The sequence below is a fragment of the Rhinolophus ferrumequinum genome, chromosome 28 (assembly GCF_004115265.2).
Source record: "Rhinolophus ferrumequinum isolate MPI-CBG mRhiFer1 chromosome 28, mRhiFer1_v1.p, whole genome shotgun sequence".
Classification (NCBI taxonomy): Eukaryota; Metazoa; Chordata; class Mammalia; order Chiroptera; family Rhinolophidae; genus Rhinolophus; species Rhinolophus ferrumequinum.
Genome location: NC_046311.1, coordinates 12,009,264 through 12,030,061, shown reverse-complemented (window position 1 = coordinate 12,030,061; position 20,798 = coordinate 12,009,264). Strand labels below are relative to the sequence as shown.

The window sequence follows — 20,798 nt, the reverse complement described above, 5'->3', positions numbered from 1 at the left end:
AGCTCCGTTTCAGAAGGAAATCCAATGTAAGCGACTACAGAACTCCACAGATGTCACCTCCAAGGCTCTGCTGGTGATCTAAGACATCATGGCCAATGAGAGAAGAGTCAGTAGTCTGAGAGTGGGTCCCAGGATCCCAAATGGATAAATGGGCAGGTCCCCGGAATGCAGTCTCAGCCTGCTGTCATCCCCTGGCACACCTGGAGGACAGATCAATGATTTAGACCAATGGTTTGTGTGTGCATGTTTGAAAGGAAGGCTGCGTGCTTGCTCCAAATGAGGGAGGGTTTAATGAGAACAGCCCGTGCCTGATAGACTGTCCCTGGGGGTGCAAGTCAGGTCTGCAGAGCCCTTAGCAGGTCTCTGTAATAGCACTATGGGTGAACCTGGAAAACAGGAGCAGTCTGATGGCCCGTCACCATGGAGCTGCAGCTGGATCCCGGCATCCTCTGCCTACATCCAAGGAGGTCCCTGGGTCTGTCTGCGGCCCTACCTGTGGAGTTAGTCAGCCTGTCATGACTACTCTGGTAGGACTCTGGCGGGGCCGACCATGGAATCAGGTCCACAGACACGTATGGCTGTTAAGTGGCAGGGCTCATCCCAAAACGGGGCAGCCACACTGCTCTTTCTCTCTTCCGTCACACTTGTGGTTTCTGTGGGTGACACAGAGACTCCTAGCTGTCTGTGGGGTCACGACAGCACAGCAGACCAGGAAGGAAAATGTGGCACTGAGGGTTTTATAGCTAGCAAAACTGTCCTTCGCGTATCAAGGCTTTAGAAAACCAGTTTTAAATATGCAGGAGCTGAGGATATTCTACCCATGTGCCCTTCTGGAGGAATCTTCTAGAGCAAGGCCCCACAAACTTTTCCTAGAGAGGGAAGATGTTAAATATTTTAGCTCTGCAAGCCATATGATCTCTGTCATAACCACTCACCTCTATTGTTGCAGCACAAAAGCAGCCATAGACAGACAATATATAAGCAAGTGGGCAGGGCTGTGTTCTAATAAAACTTTATTTACAAAAAACAAGGGACTTGGCCCTCAGGCTATAATGTGCCAATCACTTTATGATAGGATGCTCTTCATCTAACCAAGAGATAACTGGGGGACACTTTGGTAAAAGGGCTGATGGTGAACATTTAATATGTTTAGTTGTAGAGCTACAAGTAAAGCAAAGGCGGACCCAGAAATATTTAACAATGAAGATGTAATAGCTATGAATATTTGTGCCCCAGTTACCCCGGAAATAGTCGTAAATCCTAAACCACAGGAGATGCAAGGAGATATACTGGGGGCCGGGGGGAGGGGTGCCAAAAAAAATGTATATACATGTTAAGAGATGTTAACACTGTGGTCAACGTTGCTCAAGCAGTAGTTCACCGTCGTCAGACGTGTCTGGACACTGATGGGAACCACTCTGAGCGCCTCTTGTAATTGGAGAAGTCAAACGTGACTTGTATTCATCTTTTGTTATCAGTATATATTAATACAGTTTTTTCTTTCTTAAAATGTGTACACATTTTTTTTGCACCCTCTGTAATAGAAACTTCTTTGGCATAGGAGACATTAATGCATCACTTTCAATATAAGACAGATCAAGTGGCAAGTGGATAGAAAATAAGGAAGGATATAGACGACCTAAACTACATAATGAATAAGGGAAGATATATGTATTGAGCACTGCACCCCAATAATAGAGAATGCACCTTTTTCTCAAGTGCACCTAGAACCTTCACAAAATCTGATCATGTATTTGGTCGCAAAGAAAACGTCAGTAGGTTCAAAGACATGGAAATAGTACAAACAATACTCTGCGATCGCAAAGCAATAAAGTTAGAAATTGATAATAATTTATTTAAGTGCAAAAGTCGCCTCTACCTAGAAACAAAAATATACAGGATACAGGCACCCATATCTGGCAGTAACTCAAAAGTGGGGGGACCCGAGGGTTTCCACTGATATTCAACGTAGCCTGAGCGTTTGAAGCTGTTCCTTCGTTCACTTATTGAACAAGATGTAGCTGAGCGCCTGCTGTGTGCGATGTGTGTCCAGTTGAGGCTCACCTCAGATGAAGAGGTTCCTCTTTGTTCCAGATGCCTTTGGTTGGGAAAGGCTGACGGAGAAACAAGGCAGCTCCAGCTCTGTGGGAAGAGCCTGTGTCTGGGGCCACGGGGACAGATGCCCTCCTGGAATTTGTGTGCAGGGATGTCGAGGTACCAGAAAGCAGTAGCTGTGTTGCATCACACCAGAGCTGGGTGGACTATGCAGGGAGAGCTCCCCTTGCCTCTCACTGGCTGTGTGATTCTGAGCAAGTCACTTCCCAGGAGTCTCCCTTTCTTCATCCAATTGGGAAGCAAGAGACGACGAAAGCACATAGCATCTGCCTACAAGAGGGTCCGTTTTGTATTGTTCTTACTACTTGTTGACTTGAAGCCGGTCAACTTAAACTGGAACACGTATTTGTTAAGGCTGCATGCTACCAAAACATTGCCTCGCTGGGTATGTTCAAAGTCAGAGATGGGGGTAAAGGGGATAAAGAGATGGGAATAAAGCACCTAGAGAGCAAGAAATGCCTATTCTGGGGCTTCAGTAGGCCAGTGAAGCAGATGTCACCCATTATGCATAGTTCCGAGCAGTCCCGTCTGGCCTTTTGAACGCATCATGCATCACCTTGGATCCAGGACTTCAATTTCTTCCCTTTGGAAATCATCCAAAACAGGGGCAAAATTGGCAACTATCCAAATGTCCAACAACTATGTACTAGGTAAGTAACTTGGCTCTATCTATAGGATGGGTGTTACGCAAGCATCAAAGCAGTCACTTGTGAGAAAAGATTTTTGCTTCTGCTATCAAAGAGTGAAATAAGCAAAATACAAAATGATTTGTTTACGGTATGACATAAAGGTTAAAGAAAATAAGTGTGGGAAAAAAAGGCTAGGATTATGTGTGTTCTTCGGTTCTCTTGCTTTATGTTTGTACACACCTTCCAGATTTTCTACAATGTGCATGAATTATATTTGTAATTTCTAACTAAGTACATAAAACATATGGCTATAGAAGCGATTCCTAAAATGTGTGAAAGTATAGACAGAGATGCCCCTGGAGGCCAGAACGAAGATCATTTTAGAAACTGCGGGTCCCTTCTCTATTTTCTTCATTGACAACCATGGAATTCAATTAAGTTCCAAAAAAACATTTGTTGGGTCCTCAGCAAGCACACGGCTCTTTTGAGAAACTGCTCTTCCCGAGAGCTAAGAATAAAGCTCAGACATGAATCATCCACAGCAAGAGGTGACCAGACCTTTGGGGGTGAAAGGAGAGAAAAGGATAGACTCTGAGTGACCCCAGGTATTTCACCAGAGGGTGGGATATTCTCTCCAATTTTCTAAATTTTCTTTTGTCCATCCAAAAGTAAAAATTTACACTCTGAAACACTTGGAGGAGGAGGGCAAAGATGTCACAAAACTCAGCACAACAAGACGTGATGTAGAAGCATCTTTTCTTGAAGGTGGGGACATGGGGTGGGGCGGGGTGGAGGGGGGCGGCCGGTCTGGTATGTCCCTCTTGGTGGGAAATCCCTCCAGCCCAATCCGATAGAAACACTTTGGCTGAACAGATACGAAGGAAACTGGTTTTTGTTTTTATTTAATTAAGGAAAAGCAGCAGTGTTCTAGTGAAAACGTCATCCTGACAGGATACTTGCTGAATAAAAAAAATCTCAAAAGTGTACAGGGCGATTCAATGCCCCAGACTTAGGAAAGCCAGAAATAAAATAAATGCCTTTCCTTTCTGCAGGGAGGACGCAGGGACATGGTTTCTGTAGCTCATTAGCTATTCAAATTATTAACAAATTATTATTTTCAATCGAAAGTGGTTCTGGTATTCATTAGTTCCTCTCATGCCAAGGCTGTGTGCAATTTACTCAGAACATGAATTATCCAAAGCAATCCAAAGTTTCTAAATAGGGTTGGACCAGGTTCACTGATTTTGGCCCAGCAAGCGAGTCAGGGCTGAGTGGCCGAAGAGCTCCGGTACATAATTTATTGAGGACTTAATTGACACTAATTGGTGTCTCTTATTCGCTTGCCTGAAGAACATGTGCCTAGCATCTGCTGTGACTCCATGTGGTTGGGATGTTTGAATCGTTCTGGGAAGTGAAATCAAGGGCATGAATATTTTATCATGGATGTGTCCCTCTGTAACTTTTTACAGGGAACTTCTGGTGGTTTCATTAGCCAGCAGTGTTTAGTATACAGTATCTCTCCAGTGTGCCGGAGCCGAAGTTGAGGATGCAATCGAACCACACTGCCTCCGTGAGACCCATCCCTGAAGAGGAGTGGGCAGTCTGTGAAGTCGATGAGTTGGGGGGCAGGGGGACAGAACCTGGTTTGTTCTGTGATGTGCCTGCTAAAGACCCGAGTCAATCCAGATACTAGGTGATACAGCAGGTTGACTATATGTGACCCAGCGCTGGCACATCCGTATGAGAAACAAAGGAGGAGGAGCCATTCGTCTCATTTCACAGATGGAAAGACTGAACCTGGGGGAAGTTTGGGGAGCTAAGTTATTGCAGACTTCGGCAGTGAACCCAAATGAGAACCGAGCCTCTTGCCTCCTAGAAGGCTCTCCTCTATAGCAAGGTGAAGATATTCTTGGGGAAAACAGCACCATTCAGACTGTTTGTGGAACCTTAGAGGTACCAAAAATCACGGAGTGTACATGTGAGACCTCCAGGAGCTCCTGGAGGGGCAGGCATATGAGATCAGCTAATAGAGAGCAATGAGGAAGGTGTGTCAGCCAGAGGGAAGAGGTCAGCCTCTCCGGTCAGGAAATAGCAGACAGTCTGAGGAGGGAGGAGTTCTCTGACCCCGATCTGTCCTAATTCTCATTTTTTGTTCGAGAGTCTCATTTCTGTTTGTTTGCACATATTCCTGAAAACGTCTGCAGTCCTCGGTGGAATGACGGGCTGAAGGACTAAATGCGAAAGCTGGGCGTTGAGTGCCAAGCCCAGGACATAAAAGACAGGAGGCGCTAGGGAGCCGCTGAAGGTTTTGGGGTAACAGTCACATGGCTGTTGCTGTGGCAGATATGCACAGATTACTTGGAAGGGAAAAGAGATCACATGCGAGGAGCCAGTAGGAGACTTGTCACAATACCCCAATTCAGCGTGGCCATGGAAATGGTGGAGGGAGGCCGACCTGAGACCTCTTGCGAGGCTGGCTTGGTGGCCATTAGTGACTACTCGGACATAGCGCCAGGATCAGTGTGAGCTAACCTCCAGGTCTAACCCTGCATGGCTGGTCTCTGGAAAAGGAGGGGCCACTGGAATTTGGTGGTGGAGGAAAGAGGAATGGTTTGTGACCACAGCTACCCAGCACCAGAGGCGAGGTGAGGCTCCCCGCTGACTCTAGGCTGTGGTCACACAGGCCCAGGTCCCCCAGGGTGCAGTCAGCATTCCCCTGCGTCAAAGTACCTCTGGGAACCACGACATAAATTAATAAAAGGGAGCCAGGGAGCAAAAGTGCCAAAACTGACCCAAGGAAGGGCCGAGCTACATTTGGAGAATAATGGAGGAGGCCACAGGAAGCGAGAAGGCAGCATGGTTCCCAGAATCTGAGCAGTAAGGAGGAAGCAGGTAAAATCGGGCAGAGTGGTTGCCCTGTGTCAGGGCTGTTGTGTGACCTGGGGGCTGTTCCGACACGTTATAGTCACCAAGGGTCCTTTTAGTGCAGGAAGGTGGGCACTGCAGGACGCCAGCCACTGAGCAAGGTTTGGGTCCTGTGTCAGTAGCTGTCTCCAGCCTGGAGGTCTTGTCGGTCACCCTGGGAAATTTCAAGTTCACCATGGACACGACCAGCCGGGCCACCACTTCTAACGCAGCAGCATATTATAAAACAGCAGCGATTGCAAATAGACCCACAGAGTGACCGGGGAGGTTATTGCCGAGGGGCCTTGCTGGCTCCTGTCTGCTCTCCGGGAGTTGGGGAGCACCTTTGGCAGGAGGGGTGCAGGAAGCAAACGGGAGGCTTGCCATTAAAGGTAGTCGTGGGTGGGGAGGCAGGCAGAGCTGTAAATTCCCTCGCTCGTAAAGCTGTATGCCAGAAGCCTCGCAGGGCGAGCTGGGAGCCCCGTCAGCCAGCTCTGCAGGCTGGTCGTCTTGGAGCCCCGCCTGTGCCCCCCTAAACACAATGGCGGTGCAGCCCTTCCCCTCCTCACCCCCCCTTCCAGAAGACGCAGAGCTGGCTCACTCCAAGACTAGTGAACCCCCCCAGGAATATTTTTGGAGGGTCTTAATGAAATTCTGAGCATTTTCATAGCCAAAGTGGGGCAGTGGCGGGGGTGGAGTGTCGGGGAGGTCTGCTGGCGTGTTTTCATGTGGAATGATTTTGTGGGGCCGGGCAGCTGGGGCAGCTGGGACAGCTGGGCAGGGACTCCTGCTGGTGCTAATTGAGCCTCTGAGTGGATTCTACAGCCCGCTTTGGGGTCAGGACTTCGGTGTCTTTTTCAGACTGGTACCAATCAAACATGTCTTGGGGAAACAGTGCCACACAGTGAATCTGGAAGAGTCTTTTTTCCCCTAATATTCTTAGGACACAATGCATGGGACTAATCTTGAGGCAAAAAAAAAAAAAAAAAAAAAGACAAACGTGTGTGTGTGTAATAGGATTTTGAGGACCAAAGAAAAGGAGGAAACAATGAGGACCTGTGTGGCAAGTGAATGGTACAGAGTGGCCTCTTCAGGTGACACTTGGAGGAAAATACACATGCGACTACTTGGGTTGGGATTTAGAACCGCCACGGGCACCACCCGTGGGGCTGAATTCCACAGCAGACAGGTCTTGACCCACAGAGGTGTCTTAAGGTTTTAGAGCCCCTTTGCAACATTTTAAAATCTGGAGATTGCAATACGACTCGGGATTTTCAGCTGTGCTTTTCAAAAGGAACGATGTGCCAACACAGCCCACCAGCCATATGGCAACAGGAGGCTGGAACCAGTGGCTGCCTCTGAGACTGGGTCCTGGCATTTTCTGTCGACCACAGTCGTGGTCACTCTTTGTGGCCAAGCTAGTCCAGACTGGCCTGACTCTGATTTGTGTAACGACTTTTCTTATACAGTCTTTCATGTGTGCAGAACAGGACTGAGATTAACTCCTAAACACCCACGTCTCTACTTCCCGATTTTAACAAATCTCCATGGTTGCTGTATTCGCTTTGCATCTTTTCAGGAATAATATATTACAGACACACTGAAAGTCCTCTTTGACCCCTCCCAACCCCACTCTCCTTCCCGCCCCTGTTGGTGTGCATGCTTCCCATTTCGCACCCACGAGGATGTCTATCACCCAAAAGACAGACAACAGCAAAAATTTATGAGGATGGAGAATTTAGAACCTTCACGCTCACTCTACTGGAGAAATGCAAAATGGTGCAGCTACTTTGGAAATAGTCCGTCATTCCTCAAACCGTTAAACATAGAGTTAACATATCCAGCAATTCCACTTCGTGGTATATACACCTAAGAGAAATGAGAACATACGTCCACACAAAAGTTGTACACAGGTCTTCACTGCAGTATTATTTATAACAGCCAAAATGTGGAAGAAACACAAGTGTCCATCAACTGAGGAACTGATGAATAGAATATGATATATCTATACTGTCAAATATTATTCAATAATAAAAAGGAATGCTACAACATGGATGAACCTAAAAACCTTTATGCTCTGTGACATCCAGGCAAGATGGCAGACTAGGGAACCTCTGTGCTCGCCTCCTCCCAGGACCACACCAAAATTACAACTAAACTGGAGAACAACCATCGTTGAGAACCACCTGAGGTCTAGCTGAATAACTAAGGCTATGAAGAAGGATAGAAAGAAGACACCACAATGAGACTGCGTCCTTCTCTATAAATTGAACAAAAAAGTACTATGCTAAGTGAAAAAAAGCCAGTTTCAAAGAATCACCTAGTGTATGATTCCATTTGTACGAAATGTCCAGAAGAGGCAAATCTATAGAGACAGAAAAATTAGTGATTGTCTAGGGCTGAGAGGGATGGTGGCAGGTGGATATTGGGTGATGACAGCTAGGGGTATGTGGTTTCTTTTTGGGGTAACGAACATGTTCTAAAATTGATTGTTATGGTGGTTTCACGACTCCGTGAATGTATTGAATTGTCCTCTTTACATGCATGACCTCTATTTCAGTGCAACTGTTAAAATGGTTCTTCCACTTAGTGATGTGTGACCTTGAGCAAGCCACTTCCCCTCTGTGCCTGGATTTCCTCACCTATAGAATGGTTCTACATAGGACCATTGCAAGGATCAAACAAGTTGGGTCCTGTCAAGGGCTGAAGACACCGCCTGGCACACAGGAGGCTCTCAAAAGGGTTATCCGGTTTAAGATCTAGAGAAACATTTTCCTTTAAACCGTATGTTAGCTAAGTGTTGAAGACTTCCCTCCCTCTCTACCTCCCTCCCTCCCTCCCTCCCTCCCTTCTTCCCTCCTTCCCTTCTTCCCTCCTTCCTTCCCACAGCAAATGAGAACTAATCAAAATGACCCAAGGATCTTTGAAGGAAAATGTGGAAAGTTCTCAGATCCTGGCCCGTCACCCATCTCAATTTGTAGGACTGGTCTGATCATATACCTGCTCAAGCCTAGAAATCAGTGTGTTTATCAGTCTTGAAGGCTGATTTCAAGTTGTTGCTTTCAGCAGCCCTAAGTTTTAACCCAACAAAACAGAAAACAGAACCGTGTCTGCATTGATGGACCTCTCTTCAGGCAGAGCTACTTGCTTCCAGAACGGCTCAGATTCACAGACAGCATGTTCGCGCCTCACAATGCACTTCAGGTTTTCATTTCCTCTTTTGAAAAACAAATATGTGAATAATATTACTTTTCAGGAAATGGCTATGAGAACTCATAACTCTCGAGTTTTAAATGGAGAAATGCTGCGTTGATGCTTAACGGGCAGCTGGAAAGCGTCGCTCTCGTTCCCCTGGGAGAACGTCACACCCCTACGTGTTCACTCCCAGTTGTACCTTCTCACCCCACTCCTTTCACAGACAGCTGTTCAATAAAAGTAGCCACATATCTTCAGGGACTATAAATGGCGCACGTGAAAGTCATGTTTTGATTGCTCTCGCAACAGAGCTGCTGGCGCCAATCTGCCCTGAGCTCGGAGAGCGACTCGGGCAGATAGGAGAGTCTGACACTGTCTAGAGTTCTCCTTGGTATTGTGGGGAAGGGGCCCAGGAGGTCTGGCTTTGGGCCACCCGGCCTCTGCCATATCTCGCCACCCCCAGGCCCTCATGGTGACTGAAACTGCAGGTGCCTTGGGAAAGGCTTTGTCACCCACAGGAGTGTCACAGCCCAGTGGACAGCAGCCTTGCACAGAGAGAAGGGGAAGGGACTCAGATCCCCAGTGGCCACCCCTGGACTGGGCATGTCCCTGGGGCTTTTCCTACTAGAAATTCATCATCCATCCAGTCCCCACAACGGGGGTAAATAACTCATCCCAAGTCATAGGGTTCAGCACCCAAACAGGCCTTCTGCCGTTTTCCCTATTTCTCTCCTCCGAGTCATGTGCATTTTTTGACAAAATGGGCATCCTGTTTCTTACTTTAATTTAGCTAATTAGGGGACATTCCTCAGCCAGTGCCACATCCTTTCGACTGATACCTTTTGGAAGTGGATAAAGTTGACACTGAACTCCGTGGGCAAACCAGGTGTCAGCTGGAACCCTTGTTGGGTTGAAATACAACATCTCACACTGTTTTTCACGATTGGAAGTTGTGGAAAATAGATCACCTCCTAGTGTGCTTTTTCAGGTTATGCAGACTTGAGATTCCCTTGATATCCAGTGTGTAACTGTGTTAGGAGAAAGTGATCCAAAAGGTGCCATTGATGCTTTGTGACAATGAAGTCACACGTCAGCAGATTTCACAAGATCTTTGCCTCGTTTCAGTATCAGCCAAATCGAGGTTTGACTAGAAACTGGATTTTGGATAGAAGCTGAAATTTCTCAGAACTGGGAATGTGATTGGCAAAATAATGGCCCCCAAAGATGTGTACATCCTAATCCCTGGCACTTGTGAATGTATCAGGTTACATGTCAAAGGGAAGTGAGGGTCGCAGGTGGAATTAAGTTTATGTCACGGGGTTGAGTTGTGTCCCCAAAACGATGCTGAAGTCCTAGCCCACGGGATCTCAGGCTGTGCCTGTATTTGGAAGTAGGATCATTGCAGATGGAATTAGTTAAGATGAGGTCATACTGGAGTGGAGGGGGGGCCCTCCTCCAACCTGACTAGTGTCCTTATAAGACAATGGCCATGTAAGGACACGGACACGGAGAGAACGCCACGTGAAGACAGAGCCAGAGATTGGAGCAGCATGTCTACAAAACAAGGGATGCCAAGGGATGACGACTGTGCCGAGAACCGAGGCGCGAGACGTGGAAGAGACTCCTCGAGCCCTCGGAAGGAGCCAACCCAGCTGACACTTGGACTTTGGACTTCTGGCCTCCACAGCTATAAGAGAAGAAATTTCTGTTATTCTCAGCCCCCCAGTTAGTGGTCCTTTTTCCAGCAGCCCTAACAAACTCAGGTGGCCCACCAGCAGGCTTTACACTAGAGCGATTCTCCTGGATTACCTGAGTGGATCCAGTGGCGTCCCAAGGGTCCTTAAAAGTGGAAGACGAGGGCAGAAGAGGTCAGCGTGATACCACATGAGAAGGACTGAACTTGACATTGCTGGCTTTAAAGATGGAGGAAAGAGCCATGAGCCAAGGCATCGGAGCAGCGTCTGGACGCTGCAAAAGGCAAGGAAACAGAGTCTCCGGAAGGAACCAGCCTTGCCAACACCTTGAGTTTAGCCCAGTGAGACTCCTGTCAGATTTAGCAACCTCAGAGATGTGAGATCCTAACTCTGTGTTGTTTTGAGCCCCTTCGTTGATGGCAATTTGCTGCTGCAGCAATTCGAGGAGAACACAGGGTCTCGGTGAGTGACGGAGCTGCCCGACGTGTCTGATTGGAATGACTGAACTCGAAGTGTGTGCCAAAGGGCCTGAATTGTGCTGGACCCTCTGACTCCAGAGGATAGGGGCACGGTGGCCCGAATTAGGGAAGTGTTAATGGTGGCTTCCTCGTGAATTACAGTTTTATTGCCTTTAAGAAGAGCTGCTAAATCAAACTTGGCTAATAAATGTCGCTTTTAAGGTTTGTAGGGGGCACAGGTGAAAAAAAAAATGAGGCTTAAGTCGTAATCGTAATAAAATGGTTTTATGGAACTGTAGTTCCCTTCCCAATTACTGGACGTGGGATGAATGGCATTTTACTCTGACGTTCCTCAGATAAGCATGATGTCCCATACGTGTCTTCTCTGGCCCCATGTCCCTTTACTCACCTCTGCCTGGGCAGCAAGGCTTGCACACTGATCGTCTGGCTGGTTCCATGTGCTCTATTATATTATGTTGTTATATTCTGTATATATTGTTCACTGATGTACTATCTGTTCCCGTTAGAATGGTAAGAGGCAGAGGGCAGGACTTTGTTTTGGTCTCTGCCTCATCCTCAGAACCTAGAACAGTGCCTGGCATTTGGGAAGTCCTCCGTGACTGCGCCATGCCTGGATGGGCGAATGAGCTGGAACTGGAGAGGAAGAAAAGGTTGGCACCATTGGTGCTTCCTGAAAGAAACCCACCAGCGGGAGGACACCATAGGCATTTTGAAACAGTGAGAGGGCATGATCAGATTTGGCTGCAGGTGGAACTTGGGACCGTTTTGACTGATGAGGAAGAATTGAATGGTTATCAGAGCTGACCATCTGGACTGAGCCAGTTTGTCGAGGGGTGAGCTCCTGGGAGCTAGGAGTGTTTGAGGCTTATGCAGAGACCAGAGTAGGAGAGAGTGTTTTAGTCTTCTCGGCTTCCTTCCAACACCTTGAGGCCGAGAGAGACTCAGAGAGAATTGTGGTCATGCAAATATTAGGCAGACAAGTAAAGGTTTCATGGAGCGCTTTCAAACTGATGGCCTCAACAGCTTAGTCTTCCCGCAGCCCACAAGTTGCCTTCTCAAGAGTGATGGTCCCCACTCAGGAAGGCCCTCCCCTCTTTGGAAAGCAGCGAGTACCTGGTTCTGGAGTGTTCAGGTGGGCCCTGGGGCACTTTTTGTCAAGGGCTGTACCAGTCATCTTTTGCTGCTGTGACAAACAGCCTTACAATCTCAGTGGCTCCTAGCAGTGCCGTGTTGTTACAGAGAGCGTCCCTGCATTGGGACCTGCTACTCTCATGGCAGGGGCAGGAAACAGAGAGTGGCAGAGCACACTCAGAGCTGCTGCTGAGACATCGCCGGCTTCCTGCCCACTCACACCCTATTGAACAAAGCTTGTCACAAAGCATCAGGTGGGAAATGTCATCCCACTACAAGGAGGGTGGCCAATCGGGAACGATAACTTAATATGTTCTGGGCAGAAAGATTTCTGTATTGAGTTTGGACCACTCAACTCAGCTTGCTCCCTCTGCTCTGATACACTGGAATTATATCCCAAGTCGACTGCAGAACTCTGCGTTTGTCTGTCCTCCTCTCACCACATGCCCAAGATTCCGTGATCTGTCTGAAGGGCCCTGTGGGGAAGCTGGCCTCTCCATCCAGTATTTCTCTCACTGTCTTTCCTTTTTCTGGGCAGGTGGATGGCTGGCCCATGGAGCCCCTGCTCAGCGACCTGTGAGAAGGGCATTCAGCACCGGGAGGTGACCTGCGTGTACCAGCTGCAGAACGGCACACATGTTGCCACACGGCCCCTCTATTGCCCGGGCCCCCGGCCAGCGCCCATGCAGAGCTGCGAAGGCCAGGACTGCCTGTCCATCTGGGAGGCATCTGAGTGGTCACAGGTGGGTGCCTGGGCAACCGCCGGTGGTGAAAGTGGTGACACCACCACCCGGGCCTCGGGGCCTTGTCCACAGGGACCCCAACATGGTACCTTTTCCTTCATTGTGTTTATCACATGTCCCCATGTATCACAGCCCTTGCCAGCCCCCGGGTCAACTCAGAGCTGTATTCTAGCTCACATATGATTAAATTCCATCCGAGATAACCACATGGCTAAAAAATATGGATACTGCGTTATTGATAATATATACCACAGTACTTTTAGGCCCATTTTCTATGAAAATTCTCATATAAATACAGAAGCATGGATGAATAGGTAGATAGATAGGTAGGTAGATAGACCAACCTTTAATATCCTTTGGGCATATTTGAACTTGAGTGTGGTCAGGTTGGGAAGGTGGTTTCAAAGGCTTTCCTTTCACTCTGAGACAGTCTTTGTAAATTGCAGGAGGCAGGCGAATGCTGGGAGGGATGGCTTGTACTGTGCAAGTCGGAGTTATAAATCTCATGGCCATAAACCATTTTGGAAAGACAGGAATTAAGCCTTAAGTTTTCAACTTTGAAGAGCAATCCTGGAAATAACGGTTTATCTTTGGTAATGTCATCCTTCGAGGCTTTGCATTGACTTTGCATTAATGATTTTAATTGTTTGGCTATAGAAGAAACAAACAAAAAAAGCTGAAGAAAGGGCCAGCGTCCCTCAGGTCCGCCATCAGATGTGTTCTAGAAAAGTCAGAAATGCTAAATCCAAGATAGTCCTCAGTGTGGAAAATATTTTTAAGGTTCGCTTTTATTGCCAAACAGTTGGAATTATTTTGAATCAGAAAGTGATTCAGCCCATTCTTAATGAATGAAAAGCCTGCCCTTGGCTGTTCTAAAACTGAGTTTACTTTTCAGACGGATCTTGACATGTAACTGTTTAAAGACCTGAGTCTTTAACCTACCCTTTATGATAGTTTAAGAAAAAAAGAAAGTTAAAAAAAATTTTTTTTTAATTTATGTGTTCTTAGGTTTGTAAGTTTAACAATCAGGAACCTTTTGGGGGGGTGGCGGAGGATACTTGCTGGGGCGGTAGGGGCAGGTAAGCTCCCACCCCCACCGTATCTTTCTCCCCTCCCCCACCTCCCATGAGCCTTAGGGTCTTGATCACCTGGCTCGTGAACCAAACAAGATTTATGCATTCATCAGATCCAAAAATCATAAAATTGCCGTTCAGACTCTTTCTTAGGAAAAAAAAAAAGTGCCTCTTTACCAAAATAACCAAGCCTGATGTTATCAGCTGTCAACATGGAATTAAAGAACATTGTATCAGAAAATGGGAGACAACTGGAACAAGATTTATAAAAATATCTCTGTCTGTGTGTTTATCTACATGCCTGACCCTAATCTAGAAATAGTCTCCACACCGGTCGGTGCAAATGGCTCAGCCCAGGCTCCAGGAAAATCTTTCTAAACATTTAACTTGGAATCAAATCTTACTCCCCGCCCTCCATGAGCCGCTCGAAAAACTGGTATTTCTACCACGTCACCAGGTAGTGAAGCCCCTCTGATATATTTTTTCCTGGCAGCACTTGGGTTTACATGTCTCGTGGGAGAGTTTTTGTTGACAGGGTGCCTTTATTCAGCCCGCGGTGACAATGACTTTCAGTGTCTGCTGCCCAAGAATGAAGAACACATCACAAGAAGGAAGCAAGAGGTGGTGACTGTCTCCTCTCCTCGGCTTCCGGGCAGAAGCCAAGAGAGAAACTAAACATCGTCCCCCTAGGTCCCTTCCGAGGCCACCCTGGCCCATGGGGGGCTGGTCGAAATGGCCGAGCCATGGTGTGGTCAAGACGTAGGCTAGACGTTCTGTGTTTTCAATTGAAGGGAAAGGGGCAAGGCACGCAGAATAGAGTCAGCCGAAGCAGACGCTCAGGCGGAAGTGGTGGGTAGGCGCTTAGTAGGGAAAAGAGCCAGTGGCCTGAGCTTTGCTATCAGGGAGATGCCCACGAGTCAAATGGTGAGGATGGAGTTGATGAAATGGTCGGGGAGCAGCCCCACACAGAGAAGCAGGGGGCGACCCTTCCACACAGTAACCCAGGGCTCCCAGCAGCAGCCCTCTGACCCCAACAGCCGGCCCGGGCAGTTCTGTGGATGAAGCCTGCTACGGGCTGACCCGTTGCATCTGAAGTCCTTGAAACCAGCCCTTTACCCCGCACTCAGGATCAAATATAGTACGTGTGCTCTCCGAGGTGACACCACAGCCAGCTCTGAGCAGGTGTATTTCTTCTAAAACTAGCCAGTCTAAATTAGCCTCGAGAAAGGGAGTGGAGGGGGGACGGTTAGAAAGAAAGAAAAGAGAGAAAGAAAAGAAAGAAACCCAGTAGGACCTTCGGACAGAGAGATAAATTTATAGGAGAAATAAAGTTAGATCACATTTGGGGATAAAGGTTAATGACAGAAATATAAAGAATACCATTTATCCTTTTTGTATGCATTTTTTCAGAAGTCAAGTTTGTTAGAGCTGACAAAATACTCGCTGCTGTAGCCTCCTGTATTTTAGGTTAAAGAAGTGAGTATGAAAACGGAACTAGAGTTGTTGGGGTTCCATTTCGTGCCCCTTGGGCCCTGAGCACTCCCCACGATAGCGCTGGGACCCAGGAAATCGCCCAGCCCATGGATCTCCCGGGAAACCTACGTGTGTCTCTCGGTGTCTGCACAGCCTGGCAGGCTGCAGCCTTCAGCCCACCATCCCTGCGAGTTCTGTGCTTGCTGCCACCGTGGGGACAGGGCTGCCCCACGTGACAGATGAGCGGGAGGGCTCCCCGGTTCACAGGAGGTCCCCTCTGCTTGCTGGCCAGCTCGTGCACTCTTGTCCATCATGTCCTCCTGTGTCATGGACCCGCTCTGCCTGGGCTTCCTTCTGCTTTGGGTTTTGAGGTGAGGAAGCCCCGGCCGGGACTCTGTCCCTCCGAGTCCCAGGTGGTGCCGGCCAGCAGGTTCCACATGCACCTGTAGGTCCCCTGTGCTTAGGCCCTGTGGCCCCTCTGCCACTTGCTGCCTGAGGGCGTGGGCACCTGAGAGTGCTCAGGGCTGGCACATCATTCGTTGTCCTACAGACCCTACCCAGGTCCCCTCCCCTTGCCATATATCCCAGGAAGTAACATACCACAGGGAACACGGCTCTGTGGCCATCCTTGGCAGCCATGTTAAAATCGGCTTTGAAGCTCCCTGCCTGGGCTGGCCAACTGCCTTGTGTGAGAATCAGGTGTGCTGTAGCTGTCCTTCTCTTCCTTTCCCGCCCGGAACGGGTGCTTTGGCCGTAGTCTGTCCCGGGCACAGGCCGTGTACCTGGAGCCAGCTGGGGGAGCCAGGTCCTCAGACCTGTGTGCTTCAGTGACCTCACCTGCTCCCAGGGACCCACCAGCATTTACCCTTGGACTCACCAGCTGCCTTGGTCTTTGGACCTAAATTCCAGTCCTCTAGCTTGACCTTCTGGGTGCCCTGAGTTCTGCCCCTCCTGACTCCGTGACCCTCCCCCCATCAGCAGCTACTTGAGGGGAGTCCCAGCTGGGACCCTGTGCAGAAGGTTCTAGAAGACCAAGAGGCTTTAAGGGCAAACGTGGCACCCTCGTCCCTGCACCCCCAGCTCTGGCTCTGGCGCTGAGTAGGGATGACGAGGTGTGGAGGGACTTGAACTGAGTCGGACTGGATTAAATATTCACACGGTGTCTTGCAGTGTTCCGCCAACTGTGGGAAAGGGACCCAGAAGCGAACCGTGACGTGCACCAACTCCCAGGGAAAATGCGATGCGTCCACAAGGCCAAAAGCCGAGGAGGCGTGCGAGGACTATTCCGGCTGCTACGAGTGGAAAACTGGGGACTGGTCCAAGGTGAGTCTGCTGTGCCCGCGATTCCATCCTGCCCGGCAGCCCAGCGGACTCGAGAGGCAGGCACTCGGCTCACCCCATGGGCCTCAAGTCAAGGAGGTGGCTCCAGTCTAACCAGGCAGATTCGTTTTCTTCCCAAACTCTGCACCTGCCGGTGACCCCACACAATGTGCAAGTTGAAGGGGGTGGAATGCCCGCCAAGGCACAAAGCGGGGTGCTCTGGATGCCACCCCGTGAAGCATGCTGGCTGCGCCCCAGCATCCTGCAGGGGTTTGGCCTCACAGCCATCCCAAGAGCCTCATAAAGGCAAGGGAGCCGTGGCCCAGACACACAGCCGGGGGGCTTGTGGGCCAACAGCGTTTTCCTGTTTCCAGGATGCGTGGGTGGGGAAACAGATGGGGTGGGTGAGGGCGGGCAGAGCCAGAGTCAGGCCACGCAGCTGGAGAAAGAAAGCGAGAGCCCTCCCCCAGAGCCAGAGCAGCGCCCCTGGGGCCAGGGAGGGGTAAGCGGCATTCAGATGAGTGACAAAGAGCGATCTTTGCTGTGTAACCTCCTTTGATTCACTCACCTGACACCTTGGACAGACAGGTGCCTGTTGACGCCAACAGAGAGAGGTAAGTGCTGTTGTCACACGTGAGAACCATCCAGTACGCGTTCTAGAGAGGCTTTTCCCCAAAACTGTAAAATTTTTAATGAACCTTTCTAATGTCTTTTTCTAATGACAGTTTCTAATGAGAGCATGGAGTGTGTTTGTGTTCACTTCCGGTCTTAGCAGCGTAAAACTCGCCATCGTTTCTCTCGATGTCTCTTCTCTGGAAGGTTGCAGACTGGTGGCCCGAGAGCCACTGGTTTTGGCGTGGCCTGTACAATGTTCTTGAACATTGTGGAATTAGTTGCTAACGTTTAAAAATGGGAAAATTTCACCTGGAAGTTTGGATTTGGGCTTTTCTACGGAAATCTGGCAACAGGGCCTGGTGGGCTGCCACCACTCATGGCCGCTGTGATCTCCCCAGGCCACGGTTCTCTAGCTCCCTATGTTTCATGCAGCCACGTGGATCTACCTGCTTGGCACAGGCAGGTAACGTGCTTTGTGCCTCTGTTTTATGGAGGAAGGGATGGTTTGCCCGTTGGATAGCAAAACTCATTGGAATCTGGTCTTTGCCAAAATGCCATTTTCGCCGACACACAACTCAGAATCCAAACTCCTCCAAACCCCTGGAGTGCATAAAAGCCAGATTTCTCAGGTTCCAGTTTGCTGGCCGTGCTGACAGTTTGCTGACAGTGCAGCATCTGGATAACGGTGAATTTGAGGAAAACCAAAACACCTCCTTCCTATGTACTCCTGGATCAGAAAATCTGACCACAGCCATAGAACTGAGGCCAGCAATCCAGTGTCTCCCCAAATCAAGCACAGGAATGTAATAAACCTTAGCTGGGAGCTTCCAGAATGAATCTTAGATTGGAGGGGAGACTCTACACAAAGGCTCTTGCACAAGAAATATGCCATCAGAACCCGCAGTCCTGGGTTAGAGGCATTTCGAGGCTATGTTACAGCTTTGATTCACCGTTTGATGGGTCTTGAGCTCTCTGACCCTCGGTCTCTTTTTCTCTGAATTGGGAATTGTGAACGCTGGCCGTGTCTATTTCTCAGAGATACGCAGAGCTTTCAAGGTGCCTTCATATGTGATAACAAAGTCCATTCCCTGTATCGAGTGTACCAGCCAGTGTTACGTGTTGAGAGACACAGCCCCCAGGACTAACCTCTTCTGACCTCACTTCTCTTTTATCAGAAGGGCTGCCTAGCCTTTGATAGAACCGCACTGAGAAATGTTGTCTCACATCCAAGTATATCCAGCTTGAGAAAGGTCACCGATGGGTCCCCAAGGCCCTGGAAATGTAGGCGAGCTAGCAACAGTTTAGGTTCTGATTAGAAGACATTTGTAAATGTTCCATGGCAGAATTGTCTAGACGCGATAGTTCCGTGGTACCTGATAGGCTACTGAGAGTTCAGAGGACGTGGAGGGGGACCCAAGCCAACACAGTGACAGGCAGCATGACATCATCTGGACTGTAGCCCTCCAGGTGTGAATCGGAATAAAGCTGTCATTAGAGCCAGGGAGTGAGAAGAGTCCTAGCGGTCACTGGCTAAATGCACCCTGTACTGTGCGCAAGGGCGATTCTTGTGGTCCCAGGTATACTTGGGCAGGAAGCAGAGTAAGGTATGGTCAGTTCAGGTCTGGGGCCACCTGGCGTTGTTTCCTTTTTGTCGTGTACCCTGCTCCTCCCGGCACCAGGCCCTCCAGCCAGGGTCATAACCCCTGGGAATCGGGGCTCCTCTGAGAGACTCTAATGGGGTGGAGTGTCTGGGTGTCTTTGAGACAGTCACTGAGAGAGGCAAGTTACCAAACTGGACAGACAGTGAGAGCTGCCCCTGCCGGCTCCGTGCCCCAAGCTCCAGGCTCGCCAACCAGAGTGAAGAGCTCTTGGGATAAGCAGCTCAAGTCATCGGGGGTCACCTCGGCTTTCTGGGCCCCTGGTTATAAGGTCCCAAGCAGACTCTGTAGGTCAGCAGGCTGCCAATTCAGAGAGATGAGGAGAAACCCGAAGCCAACGCTGAGGACAGAAGGAAAAAGGCAGCTGGAAAGGGAGCATGAGTCGAAGGGGGTGTGTGTGTGTGTGTGTGTGCAAGAAAGCATTTCCAGTTTCAAGGCTGGAGCAAAGACAGTGGGGATTTTCATTATTGTTTAAACCTGCTATTTCAGGTTTCGACAGCTTCTGAGGTTTGCATTGCTCATGCCAAGTCAGGGGAAATCCATCAAAAGTGCTTTTGAAGAGCTTTGGACATTTCACCAGCCAAGTGCCTTTCAGACACAAACAGAAAATGGAGTTACTGTAGGGGTGTTCACTCCCCCCTACCCCCCATCTTTCTCATTCTGTTACCCAAAGCTGTCTGAGGCAGGCTGGCCCCTCACAACGGCTCAGAGAGAGCACGGGGCCATCACACTGTGCAGTGAGGGCAGGTCCTCACATTGTGTCACCCTGACCTGGTCCCTTGCTCACACCAGAGCCTATGGAGGGGGCCCGCCTGTGTCCAGAGCTCATGCATGCTTTCAACATTCCTGTAGCATTTTCCTCTTCCCGAGATTTTTACAACCTACTTGAGCAAATTCTCAACACATCCCTTTGGGATCTGGTGTTAGTTATAGTCGTGATTTTACAGCTGGGAGAAAGGAGGAGAAGGGCGTCCTCACGGCTGTGGTGGAGCCTCTCCTTACGGTCGGGCCTCCATGTGATGGCAGAGACCAGGTTCCTTCCTGCTCAGAGGTCGAGTGGCCATGGCGGGGTGGTGGAGGGGGGAGGCGGGGAGTGCAGGACAGGGTGGGGGGCCCGGTGCTGGGCCCCTGGGAAGAGTTACACGGGCGGTCTCCCTCTCTGAGGGTCTGTGGAGCTGTCATGCACTTGGTGCATGTGTGTTGCACACCTACTGTGTGAGTGGGCACTGTTTGTGTAAGGATTACAGAGAACTATCAAGGACAGATGCAAACCCACTACCAGCTCACGGTTGGCATGCGGACGTTGGGCCCTGCGGCGGTTAGTATTATTTTTATTATTATCATTACTCCAAAGAGGCCAGGCCAGTCATGCTCGCACACACAATACCCCGCTGTCACCTGGGTGGCAGGGACAGAAGGTCTGTCTCCCGTTTTTGCAGAAAACTCTTCTCTACCAAGAGGGAGCTCTCTTTTCCACCAGTCCCTTCGTTTGCATCGCAAGCCTATAAGTAAATGCAAATCAAATATTTCTCTTTCTTTTGTTGCCATAAACCTTTTGCTCTCTGTGCACCTTTTTTTTTTTTTTTTTTAATCTCATTATTGCTTTTGCTGTGGGACTTCTACCCCAAGTTCTGGGGGATTTATTGCTGATCCCATTTTTGTCTCAGTTTCCTGTATCTTGAAATGGTAATGTAATGAGGGACTTGGAGGAAAAAAATAATAAAACACACAACAGTAAAGGACTGCTTCCAACAAGACCACATATGTCT

The 20,798-nt window shown here is 49.1% G+C and overlaps 1 protein-coding gene across 1 annotated transcript in view; it reads left to right on the top strand.

Moving 5' to 3' along the window:
* The window catches only part of ADAMTS17 (ADAM metallopeptidase with thrombospondin type 1 motif 17), a 239,517-nt gene that overhangs the window by 210,851 nt on the left and 7,868 nt on the right, over positions 1 to 20,798 (top strand). Inside the window, exons 20-21 of the mRNA XM_033099930.1 lie at positions 12,686 to 12,890; positions 16,607 to 16,759. Coding sequence (XP_032955821.1) covers positions 12,686 to 12,890; positions 16,607 to 16,759 — 358 coding nt within the window. The remainder of the gene's footprint in view (positions 1 to 12,685; positions 12,891 to 16,606; positions 16,760 to 20,798) is intronic.